This window comes from Anolis sagrei, chromosome 11 (assembly GCF_037176765.1).
Source record: "Anolis sagrei isolate rAnoSag1 chromosome 11, rAnoSag1.mat, whole genome shotgun sequence".
NCBI classification, from domain to species: Eukaryota; Metazoa; Chordata; class Lepidosauria; order Squamata; family Dactyloidae; genus Anolis; species Anolis sagrei.
Window position 1 is genome coordinate 23,718,869 of NC_090031.1, and position 13,443 is coordinate 23,732,311.

General features: G+C 46.2%; 1 protein-coding gene across 7 annotated transcripts in view; it reads right to left on the reverse strand.

The window, feature by feature from the left end:
• The window catches only part of ACACA (acetyl-CoA carboxylase alpha), a 219,633-nt gene that overhangs the window by 12,456 nt on the left and 193,734 nt on the right, over positions 1-13,443 (reverse strand). For all 7 annotated transcript variants that reach the window (XM_067472024.1, XM_067472023.1, XM_067472021.1 and 4 more), the window contains 4 exons: positions 12,779-12,956; positions 11,355-11,467; positions 828-982; positions 118-288 (listed from right to left, as the gene is read on the reverse strand). In XM_067472024.1, the coding sequence (XP_067328125.1) occupies positions 118-288; positions 828-982; positions 11,355-11,467; positions 12,779-12,956 (617 nt within the window). The remainder of the gene's footprint in view (positions 1-117; positions 289-827; positions 983-11,354; positions 11,468-12,778; positions 12,957-13,443) is intronic.

A 13,443-nucleotide genomic window follows, 5' to 3' on the forward strand; every position in this document is an offset into this window, starting at 1 on the left:
GAAAAAAGGACAGGAATGTTCTATATCACCACTAAGTTGGAAAAGATCGGTGGCCTAAATCTACAAACCCGCCACATTTAAAGGAGCGCAAACACCAAAGCAAGGCTTAGTTTGTACCTTGACCGTGCCTTCCACTTCCACAAACCAGCGCCGCAGCATCGCTTGGATCTGACCATCCGTGAGCTCTGGGTTGGCGTCATGGATCTTCTCCTTGACCAGGTCCTCCAGGAGCAGGCGGCGGAGCCTCCAGTAGAAGAACGTCCGTGACGTCTTCCATTCTAGAATGTCCTGAGTGGGATGCAAGAGGAGAGGAGAGATTAACATGGAAGTCGGGGACAAGATCTTTCAGTCCCGTTCCGTTAAGCCAAAATCAGGACAACCCTCCTGGCGTCCACCTGAGGCACCCGAATGAGTGTTGGCCACTGAGCTCAAGCAACTTGACTTGTCTACTTATCTCTTTGCTATAATTTCCAGAAATTCTGTTCAGTGAGATATCGAACACTGCTAAATCAATCGGTACGATCCCCTTATCCACCAATCCGATACGCAGTTTCGTTTACTTACAACCACGAAATAGTGAGGGAATGCTGTACAGTAATTATTACAGAACGTTATTGTGTATTCCGGGGTGGAGGTAAATATTTTATACTGTACTATATATTTTTTATTAATATTTTCTAAAACCCTCAAAACAGCGAATCCGCTAAAAGTGAACTGCGAAGTAGCAAGGGGACAGTGTACTTATTTTCATCCTCCGCTGGCACAAAGGCAGTGAGCTCTGAGTGTCAGCTATCATTCGATGCGCGGAGGGGATCCATAATCCTCACCGTAATGACACCCTTCTCCTGCATCCGGCCGGGTGTGTCGTGCAAGTCAGCAAACTGCACGGCGACCTGGTGGTAAATGGGGATGAGGAATTCCTCCCGCTCCTTCAGCTTGCTCTCCAGCTCCTTCCGCTCGACTGGGCTCAGCTCCGGGGTCCCTGCAATCGAGGGGGAAAGACGTCCGTTAAGGCACCCCAAGGAAGGAAGGCACCAGAGCAGAGCGCGGGCAGCCAAATACCACATATATACAATATATATATATACATATATAAACACAGAAATTTATACAGACAGATACACACACACAAACATATATATACACACAAAACACATATATACACATATACACAAGTATATGCACACACATATACACAGACTGGGCCACAGCAACGTGTGGCAGGGGACGGCTAGTGTATATATATGGCTAGAGTTACACTTAAGCAATTTAACTGTTCCAACTTACATACAAATTCAACTTGAGAACAAACCTACAGAACCTATCCTGTTCCTAACTTGGGGACTGCCTGTACTGTTTCTTCAACACACTTTTCCCCTAGATAAACATCTCTCAAAATGGGGTGCCTCTTAGAATCGCAAGTGTATGTGATATCAGTGCTGCCACCACAACCAAAGATACTTTAGTTCTTGTGGGCCACCTGTGGTCCACGGACCACGGGTTGGGAACCACTGGTCTATAGATACTACCATATTTCTTCCATTGTAAAACACCATCAATTGTGAGATGCACCCTAATATCAGTGCCGCCACCATGACTAAAGATACTTTAGTTCTTGCAGACCACTGGTGGTCCATGGACCACAGGTTGGGAACAACTAGTCTATAGATACTACCAAATTTTTTCAATTGTAAAATTCCATCAATTGTGAGATGCACCCTAATATCAGTGCTGCCACCACAATCAAAGATGCTTTAGTTCTTGCGGACCACTGATATTCCACAACCAGAAAGCACGGACCACAGATTGGGAACCACTGGTCTCTAGATACTACCACAGGTTGGGAACCACTGGTCTACAGATACTACCATATTTCTTCCATTGTAAAACTCCATCAATTGTGAGATAATATTAGTGACGCCACCACAACAAAAGATACTTTAGTTCTCGCAGACCACTGGTGGTCCACCGACCACATGCTGGGAACAACTAGTCTATAGATACTACCATATTTTTTCCATTATAAAACTCCATCAATTGTGAGATGCACCCTAATATCAGTGCCGCCACCATGACTAAAGATACTTTAGTTCTTGCAGACCACTGGTAGTCCATGGACCACGGGTTGGGAACAACTAGTCTATAGATACTACCAAATTTTTTCAATTGTAAAATTCCATCAATTGTGAGATGCACCCTAATATCAGTGCTGCCACCATGACCAAATATACTTTAGTTCTTGAAGACCACGGTGTTCCACAGACCACAAACCACGGATTGGGAACCAGATAGATACTAGATACTACCACAGGTTGGGAACCACTGGTCTACAGATACTACCATAGTTCTTCCATTGTAAAACTCCATCAATTGTAAGTTAATATCAGTGCTGCCGCCACGACCAAAGATACTTTAGTTCTCACGGACCACTGGTGGACCATGGACCACAGATTGGGAACCACTGGTCTATAGATACTACCTTATTTTTTCCATTGTAAAACTCCATCAATTATGAGATAATATTAGTACCGCCGCCACGACCAAAGATACTTTAGTTCTCACGGACCACGGGTAGACCACAGACCACAGATTGGGAAACACTGGTCTATAGATACTACCATATTTTTTCCATTGTAAAACTCCATCAATTATGAGATAATATTAGTGCCGCCGCCACGACCAAAGATACTTTAGTTCTCACGGACCACGGGTGGACCACGGACCACAGATTGGGAACCACTGGTCTATAGATACTACCATATTTTTTCCATTGTAAAACATCAATTATGAGATAATATTAGTGCCGCCGCCACGACCAAAGATACTTTAGTTCTCACGGACCACGGGTGGACCACGGACTACAGATTGGGAACCACTGGTCTATAGATACTACCATATTTTTTCCATTGTAAAACACCATCAATTGTGAGATAGTATCAGTGCCACCACGACCAAAGATACTTTAGTTCTCACGGACCACTGGTGGTCCACGGACCACAGGCTAGGATCACGCAGGGCCCGGGGCCTGATTGTCTTGAAACCTAGCTCAGCAAGGTTTATAAAAAACCACCAAAAAACCGTTTTGGAGGTTGGTTGTTAAGGAAGCAAACACTCGTGTATTCCAGGCCGTCTTTGCTGCCCTGGCGGAGAAGCCAAGGCGAGCCTGCCCTGGTAATGATCCAGGTGAGATTAACAAATATGTCAATGTCTATTTTCTGCTTAATTTAAAAGCGGCGCCTCTAAAGATTTCTGCCTCCCGAGCCCTGTCCTCCTCCCGGCAGAAAGGAAGAATAGAAACAATGAAGGCGAGGAAAGAGGGTTTGGGGGGGGGGGAATCAAGAGTGATTATCCTATCATTGATTGATTGTCAGGAACGTTTCTTATTCACTGGGTATTGTAAAAGGCTAAGCTCTCCAATCAATGCCTTAAGCCTCCTCTACAATTAAATATCAGGGAATGGGTTTCTTTCTTCCGCCAAAGCCAGTCTGCTCACCCTTTCTCTCCTCCCAGGGTTTCACTTGCCTGCTCACCCCTCTGCAATATTCCCCAAAAACTCTATTTTGTGAGACATCAAATGCTGTGTTGGCGAAGGGTTTCATAGCTGGAATCGCTGGGTTTGCTGCGAGTTTTCCCAGCTGCCTGGCCATGTTCCGGAAGCATTCTCTCCTGACGTTTTGCCCACATCTATGGCAGGCATCCTCAGAGTTGTGAAGCCTGTTGGAAACTAGGCAAGTGAGGTTTCTATATCTGTGGAATGATGTCCAGGGTGGGAGAAAGACCTCCTATGTGAATGTTGCCACCTTGATTAGCAATGAATGGCCTAGCAGCTTCAAAGCCTGGCTGCTTCCTGCCTGGGGAATCCTTTGTTAGGAGGTGTTAACTAGCCTTTATGGTTTCTTGTCTGGACTAGGGCCAGGCAGGAAGCAGCCAGGCTTTGAAGCTGCTAGACCATTCAATGCTAATCAGGGCAAGCTAACACCTCCCAACAAAGGATTCCACCAGGTAGAAATCAGCCGGGCTTTGAAGCTACTAGGCCATTCAATGCTAATCAGGGCCAGCTAACACCTCCCAACAAAGGATTCCAGCCAGGTTTTGAAGCTGCTAGGCCATTCAATGTTAATCAGGGCCAGCTAACACCTCCCAACAAAGGATTCCACCAGGCGGAAACCAGCCAGGCTTTGAAACTGCTATGCCATTCAATGCTAATCAGATCTTTGAAGCTGCTAGGCCATTCAATGTTAATCAGGGCCAGCAAACACCTCCCAACAAAGGATTCCACCAGGCAGAAACCAGCCAGGCTTTGAAACTGCTAGGCCATTCAATGCTAATCAGATCTTTGAAGCTGCTAGGCCATTCAATGTTAATCAGGGCCAGCAAACACCTCCCAACAAAGGATTCCACCAGGTAGAAACCAGCCAGGCTTTGAAACTGCTATGCCATTTAATGCTAATCAGATCTTTGAAGCTGCTAGGCCATTCAATGTTAATCAGGGCCAGCTAACACCTCCCAATAAAGGATTCCACCAGGTAGAAAGCAGCCAGGCTTTGAAACTGCTATGCCATTTAATGCTAATCAGATCTTTGAAGCTGCTAGGCCATTCAATGTTAATCAGGGCCAGCAAACACCTCCCAACAAAGGATTCTACCAGGTAGAAACCACCCAGGCTTTGAAACTGCTAGGACAATCAATGCTAATCAGGGCCAGCTAACACCTCTCAACAAAGGATTCCACCAGGCGGAAACCAGCCAAGCTTTGAAGCTGCTAGGCCATTCAGTACTAATCAGGGCCAGCTAACACCTCCCAACAAAGGATTCAAACAGGTAAAAACCAGCCAGGCTTTGAAACTGCTAGGCCATTCAATGCTAATCAGGGCCAGCTAACACCTCCCAACAAAGGATTCCACCAGGCAGAAATCAGCCAGGCTTTGAAGCTGCTAGGCCATTCAGTGCCACCTTGATTAGCAGTTTCAAAGCCTGGCTGTTCCCTGCCTGGGGGAATTGTTTCCTGTCTGGAAAGCCCCTGCTTTTTGGGTGTTCCTCTTTATTTACTGTCCTGATTTGGGAGCTTTTAAAAATACTGGTAGACAAATTATGTTCATTTTCAAAGTTTCCTCTTTTCCGTTGAAATTGTCCACATGCTCCTTGTGGATTTCAATGGCTTCTCTGTGACATGGTGGTTGTTAGAGTGGTCCAGCTTTTCTGTGTTATCCAATAATATGCTGTGTGCAGGTTGGTTCAACAATTTTTTAAAATATTTATTTCGTATACTTCTAACCCGCTCTTCTCAACCCCCGAGGGGGGACTCAGGGCGGCTTACAAAAAGGCACATCTTGGTGCCCACACAAATACAATAACATATAAAAACAGCAATTAAATGGTCCACAATTAAAACAACAATCTATCTCACAATCGATAGCCAATCTCAGATACAGCGTTTGCCAACTCAGAGTCCATATTTCGTTCCACATTGTCCATTCCTATTCGTCGTCACAGTCCTTTATTCATCTGCCAGATTGCCCAAACGCCTGGTCCCACATCCATGTTTTTAATTTCTTTCTGAAGGAAAGGAGGGATGTTGCTGATCTAATTTCCCCCGGGGAGTGAATTCCATAGGTGAGGAGCCACCACTGAGAAGGCCCTGCTCCTCTTCCCCGCCAATCTCACTTGTGACAGAGACAGGGCCGAGAGCAGGGCCTCCCCAGAGGATCTCAGACTCCGAGGTGGGACGTAAAGGCAGATGCGTTCGGACAGATACGCTGGGCCGGAACCGTATAGGGTTTTGTAGGTCAAAACCAGCACTTTGAATTGTGCTCGGAACTGGATCGGCAGCCAGTGGAGCTGACATAACGGGGGTGGTATGCTCCCTATATGACGCCCTGGTGAGCAGTCTGGCTGCCTCCCGCTGGACTAATTGAAGTTTCCGAACAGTCTTCAAAGGCAACCCCACATAGAGTGCGTTGCAGTAATCTATCCGGGATGTAACAAGAGCGTGGACCACCGTGGCCAGATCCGACTTCCCAAGGTACAAAGGATTCTCCCAGGCCAGAAGCAGCCAGGCATTGAAGCTGCAAGGCCATTCAATGCTAGTTCCTCCATACTGATGTTTTCATATACTAGATCAAGAGTATGTCCAGCTACATGGGTGGGCCCATATATCATTTGGGACAGCCCCATTGGCGGAGGCTCTTAAACAGAGGCTGGATGGCCATCTGTCGGCGGTGCTTTGAATGCAATTTATTTATGAATGCATTCTTCTTGGGAGGCTGGATGGCCATCTGTGGGGGGTGCTTTGATTGTGCTTTCCCTGCCAGGCCGAAGGGGGTTGGACTGGATGGTCTTTGGGGCCGTCTTCCAACCCTGGGGTGCTGTGACCGTTCCGCCCTGCATGCCACTCTCCTGCTCATGAGTGACACTCGGATAAGAGGCAGAAGGAGTCAAGATGCCAGTTAGGCTGCCTGAAAATGGGTAATTAGCAGATCCGTGTCACATTATTCCATCCCTTCCCATGCCAAGGGAAAGACCCATGGCTTCGAGAGGGGCCGGCCGACGGATCCCCACTCTCCGCACACGGCCACCGAAGGGCCGTTTGGGTGGCAGCGGCGGCAGCGACGCAGGGGTTAAGAGAGGCAGTGAACTCCCGGCTAATGAGCGAGTGTGCGGCGGGCGGGCGGGCGGCGGTGGCGGCGGCGGCGCAAGATAAATGGAACTCTCTCCGTTTCTGCTGGAGTCAGCATGAACCGGGGCCCTGCGGCTTGTTTGTGGCAAATGGAGTGCGCAAAATATCAAAGGGCAGTGATCCAGAAGACGACCGGCTTTGACAAATTTTAAATTGGCCAGAAAGAAAAACCAGCACAGAGAGAGAGAGAAAGAGAGAGAAATTATGCAATGCGCTGCGTCCTGCCATCTCGCCTCTTCCTGCCATTGCACAGCATTAGCGGGAAGTGTTCGAGGGCCACCGATCGCCCAAAACAGAGCGCAATTACGGCCCATCTGAGCAAGACACTTATCGGCCTCCGAAGCTTTTAATGCACTCTCTGTGTATGGAGGGGTTCGCCTTTGGTGTTGCCGCCGCCGCCGTTTTAATTAAGGCCGAGGGGTTTGCCCAGGAGTCATTAGCCGGTTTCTGGGAACACCGGAGTTGGCGGAAATTAACACACAGACACACACACCCTCTGCAAAAAGGAGGGAGGGGAGGAAGCATGTTTTCTCAACCGTAAAGCAATCCTTTTGTCTCACAAGTGAACGATCCCTTTGGAAAATTCTCAGGAAGAGAGGACAATTGAAGGCCGTAACAGTGTTTCTCAACCTTCCTCATGCCGCGACCCCTTAATACAGTTCCTCATGTTGTGGTGACCCCCAACCATAACATTAGTTTCGTTGCTATGTCATAACTGTAATTTTGCTACTGTTATGAATCATAATGTAAATATCTGATATGTAGGATGTATTTCCATTCACTGGACCAAATTTGGCACAAATACCCGATATGCCCAAATCTGAATACTGCTGGAGTTGGGGTGAGGGTTGATTTTGTCATTTGGGAGTTGTAGTTGTTAAGATTTATAGTTCACCTACAATCAAAGAGCATTCTGAACTCTACCAGCATTGGAATTGAACCAAACTTAGCACACAGGACTCCCATGACCAACAGTAAATACTGGAAGGGTTTGCTGGGCACTGACCTTGAGTTTGGGAGTTGTAGTTGCTGGGATTTATAGTTCACCTACAATCAAAGAGCATTCTGAACTCCACCAACGCTGGAATTGAACCAAACTTGGCACACAGCATTCCCATTACCAACAAGAAATACTGGAAGGGTTTGGTGGGCAGCGACCTTGAGTTTTGGAAATGTAGTTGCTGGGATTTATAGCTCACCTACAATCAAAGAGCATTCTGAACTCCACCAATGATGGAATTGAACAAACGTAGCACACAGAACTCCCATGACCAACAGTAAATACTGGAAGGGCACTGACCTTGAGTTTAGAGTTGTAGTTGCTGATTTATAGTTCACCTACAACCAATGAGCATTCTGAACTCCACCAACAATGAAATTGAACCAAACTTAGCACACAGAACTCCCATGACCAACAGTAAATACTGGAAGGGTTTGGTGGGCAATGACCTTGAGTTTTGGAAATGTAGTTGCTGGGATTTATAGTTCACCTCCAATCAAAGAGCATTCTGAACTCCACCAACGATGGAATTGAGCCAAACTTAGCACACAGAACTCCCATGACCAACAGTAAATACTGGAAGGGTGTGGTGGGCACTGACCTTGAGTTTTGGGGTTGTAGTTGCTGGGATTTATAATTCACCTATAATCAAAGAGCATTCTGAACTCCAGCAATGATGGAATTGAACGAAAGCACACAGAACTCCTGTGACCAACAGTAAATACTAGAAGGGTTTGGTGGGCACTGACCTTGAGTTTTGGAAATGTAGTTCACCTACATCCAAAGAGAACTATGAACTCAAAGACTGATCGATCTGGACCAAATTTGGCACAAAAACTCAATATGCCCAAATGTGAACACTCGTGGAGTTTAGGGAAACTCCGGGCTGAGAGGGGTGGTATACAAATATAGTAAACAAACAAACAAATAAATAAATTGGAAACTGTAGTTACTGGGATTTATAGTTCACCTACAATCAAGGAGCATTATGAACCCCACGAACAACAGAAATGGGTCAAACTTCCCACAGAACCGCTGTGCCTTGGAGGAATTTGCTAGCATGAGCCTCCGTCTAACCTCACACGCTCTTCCTCACCTGCACATGCGCACACACTGCCATGCGCCGAGCATGCCTGCTCTCCCCTCCCAACTTGGAATCTCAGAAACTTCCCTCCCCTTGACTGAGAAGCCAGCCAATCACAGCAGAAAAGGGCTTTTAGTGGGAAGATTCACCACCTGTTTATGAAAAAGAAGAGGATAGGCAGAGAGATCTTCAACCTTCTCTTCCAAAGGGGTTCCTAAGCTCATCAAAAATATGTTTTCTGATGGTCTTTGGCGACCCCTCTGAAACCCCCTCAAAAACCGTCCCGACCCCCAGGTTGAGAAACACTGCCGTAACAGAATCTGAACTGAACTTCAGCGCATTGGATGCTCTCTCGTCGACTCTCTTTCCTGGAAAACATTGTCAGTACGTAATGTTTCCTAGTGTGAAAATTGCTTATAGTTTAAACGGTGTGATTCCAGAAATGAATGGGCTAGAACATAGAGATGTGTATAGTACTGGTAGAGTGTCACTTTGGAGTTAGAGATGTGTATAGTATTGGTAGAGAGTCACTTTGGAGTTTCCTATTTTGACCGGATGACAACAGAGAAATGCGCTTCTTGCAGTGTGCCGAGATGTGAGCGAACGTGATTGAAGATTGCCTTGTATATTTTGTAAATAAAAAATTAAATGGCGCTTTCGGTGAAAGCTGAATTAAGGAATCCGGTGTCTTTACCAGTTCGTGCTTTCAGGTAGAGCTTGCAAGGTTGAAGCAGCGGAGATAAGGTGATTTATCTCAATTTAATAACAAAATAAGCCCTAGCATGATTATTCAGGATGTTCGTAATATAAGCCCTACCCTCAAAAATAAGCCCCAGTGAAGACTGCCAGCCAGATGGACACATTCAGTACATCCGTTGCAACACACAATAGATGCATTAAATTATAAAATTGTGTGTGTGTGTATAGATAGATAGATAGATAGATAGATATTATTGACATCAATATTTAAATGATAACATAAATTACCATTAAGTATTTGTAAATACATAAGTGGGTGCCTTTGGACGACATAACTGTTTGATTAAGTGTAGATTGTTGTACATGAAAATATAAGACATCCTCTGAAAATAAACCCTTTCGAAGCATACACACAAACACACACATCTATCTATATCTATATCTATTCACCTATATCTACATATCTATTCTATATAGGTAAAGGTAACGGGTGTGGTGCTCATCTCCATTTCTAAGCCGAAGAGCCAGCGTTGTCCGTAGACACCTCCAAGGTCATGTGGCTGGCATGACTGCATGGAGCGCCCTTACCTTCCTGCCAGAGCAGTACCTATTGATCTACTCACATTTGCATGTTTTAAAACTGCTAGGTTGGCAGAAGCTGGGGCTGACAGTGGAAGCTCATGCTGCTTCTTGGATTTGAACCAGCAAACTTTTGGTCAACAAGCTCAACAGCTCAGCAGTTTAACCACTACACCACCGGGGGCTCCCATATCTATTCTATATACCTAATATAATAAAAGTGAAAATATGTATGTGTGTATGTGGCTGGGGTGCCCACTTCCACAGACAGATTCCCACTTCCATAAATAGCTTTAACCCACAGGTGTTGAGGAGCCACCAAAGGCCTCCCCTCTGCACAACAAACAGAGCAGAACTAATTAGCCACTACACATACTGGAGGAGTTTGGGGTATGGACTCCACATGATGGAAGTTGTAGTTCACCCTGTATCAAGTCAGAGAACTGTGACCCCTCACTGACAAAGGACCTGGACCACATTTGGAACACATAACCCCCATGACCAAAAAAAAAATACCAGAGAGGTTTGGGGGAAATTCACCCTGATTTATAGCCATTGTATGTACTGGGATTTATAGTTCACCTGCAATCAAAGAACACTGTGAACCCCATGAACGATGGCCCTTGACCTAACTTGGCACACAGATCCGCCTTGACCAAAGAAAAATACTGGAGAGATTTAGGGGGAATTCACCCTGATTTATAGCCATTGTATGTACTGGGATTTATAGTTCACCTGCTATCAAAGAGCACTGTGAACCCCACCAACGATGGCCCTGGACCTAACTTGGCACACAGAATCCCCATGATCTAAGAAAAATACTGGAGAGGTTGGGGGGAAATTCACTCTGATTTATAGCCATTGTAAGTACTGGGATTTATAGTTCACCTGCAATTAAAGAGCATTGTGGACCCCACCAACGATGGCCCTGGACCTAGCTTGGCACACAGAATCATCATGACCAACGAAAAATACTGGAGAGGTTTAGGGGAAATTCACTCTGATTTATAGCCATTGTAAGTACTGGGATTTATAGTTCACCTGCAAACTGTGGACCCCACCAACAATGGCCATGGACCTAACTTGGCACACAGAACCGCCATGACTAAAGAAAAATACTGGAGAGGTTTGGAGGAAATTCACCTTGATTTATAGCCATTGTAGGTACTGGGATTTATAGTGCACCTGCAATCAAAGGGCACTCTGGATCTTACCAACGATGGTCCTGGTGTAACGTGGCACGCAGACCACCAGGACCAAAGAAAAATACTGGAGTGGTTTGGGAGAAAATGCATCACCCGAGGCTGGTTTACTCACCGAGCCGCTCTGCCAGGCGCACGTAGATGGGGTCCACGCGCCTCATGGTCTTCACCAGGTCTTTCTTGCGGAACTTGATCTCCACCGTCCCTTCTGGCTCCAGGACTCCGCCTCTAAAGGAGGGCAAAGGCGTAAAAGGCCAGGAAGATCGGAAATAGTGACCATATGGAATTCCTAACACCATATCGTCTGTCTGTTTGTTTGAGGTAGGTGTGAATGTTTCCATTGGCCACCTCGATTAGCATTTAATGGCCTAGCAGTTCCAAGGTGTGGCTTCTTACTGCCTGGGGTAGTAAGTGATATGGCTACCAGCATTAAAAACTCTACAATCGTAACAGTAAATAAAGAACAACAACAACAGTGGAATTCCAGGCAAGAAACAAGCAAGGCGAGTTGATCATCTCCCAACAAAGGATTCCCCCAGGCAGTAAGAAGCCAAACCTTGAAACTGCTAGTCCATTAAATTCTAATGAAGATGGCAAATTGCTACCTTCACACCTACCTCCAACTGACAGGAGTTCTTTCCCCCACCCTGGACATCCTTCCACAGGTATATAAACCACCTTCAATGCCTGGCTGCTCTCTGCCTGGGGGCATCCTTTGTTGGGATGGTAATCAAGCTAGCCAATGGCAACATCCACACCTACCTCCAACAGACAAGAGTTCTTTCTCCCACCCTGGACATCATTCCACAGATTTATAAACCAACTTCAATGTCTGGCTGTTCTCTGCCTGGGGGAATCCTTTGTTGGGATGGTAATCAAGCTGGCCAATGGAAACATCCACACCTATACCTCCAACAGAGAAGAGTTCTTTCTCCCACCCTGGACATCATTCCACAGATATATAAACCAGCTTCAATGCCTGGCTTCTCTCTGCCTGGGGGCATCCTTTGTTGGAGTGGTAATCAAGCTGGCCAATGGCAACATTCACACCTACCTCCAACAGACAAGAGTTCTTTCTCCCACCCTGGACATCATTCCACATATTTATAAACCAGCTTCAATGCCTGGCTGCTCTCTGCCTGGGGGCATCCTTTGTTGGGATGGTAATCAAGCTGGCCAATGGTAACATCCACACCTACCTCCAACAGAGAAGAGTTCTTTCTCCCACCCTGGACATTCCACAGATATATAAACCCCATATTCCTAGTTTCCAACAGACCTCACAATCTCTGGTGTAGGTGAAACATCAGGAGAGAATGCTTCTGGAACATGGCCAGACAGCCCGAAATACTCACAACAACCTACAAACTGACTTTTGGAGCTCTGTATGTTTTTCCCGCAACCCCACTGAAGTGTTTCCAAGGATCTCCAAGCCAAAAAGAACTGGAAAGCCTTGATCCTCTCAAAGAATAAGCCCACAACGGAGGAGATGCGTAGTTTTCTGACTCAGCACGAGAAGCAGAAAGGCGAGTGGGTTACCTGCTGTCCCGGTCGGCATACATCTCCATGTGTCGCGGGTTGATGGTGGGGTCGATGACGACCCAAGAGCCCCCCCTCAGCTCCGCTTGGGGCGGGATGTAGACCAGGACGGGCTGGCGGTACTCCCGCAAACCGTCCACGATGTAGGCCCCAAACTTCAACACTTGGTCATACATATCTGTGGGGGGAACGGAACCCAAGTGAAGGCTTTCATACTAAAAGGCTCTTTGAGTGAAATTTGCAAATGCTAAGCAAGGGGCTTTGAATGAAATTAACAACAAAAGAGAAATATACCCTTTCTCTGTAGAAAAAGAGCAAGACGGAAGAAAATGTTTTCAAAACAAGAGGCATCATGAAGAGGTCATACAATGTTCAAGCTTACATAGGAAGTTGTGTTGTGGTTAAGTGCAAAGGTTGCGGTTAAGCGCAGAGTCTGCAGGTACAAGAAAATACTTTCCATCAAAAGGTCAAGGGAGGGGAGCTGGAAAGAGAGTACTTTCCATGACCCAAAAACGGTTGTATTACTGGAGTATATAACGGTGTACAAAAGCCAAGGGAGGTGGGGGAGGCAGTCTTTGAAAGCCAAACAGAAGTGCTTCTGTCTGTCTCATGTTGAAATTTGGTGACGTTTGCCAATGATGGAACTGGACCAAACTTGGCACACA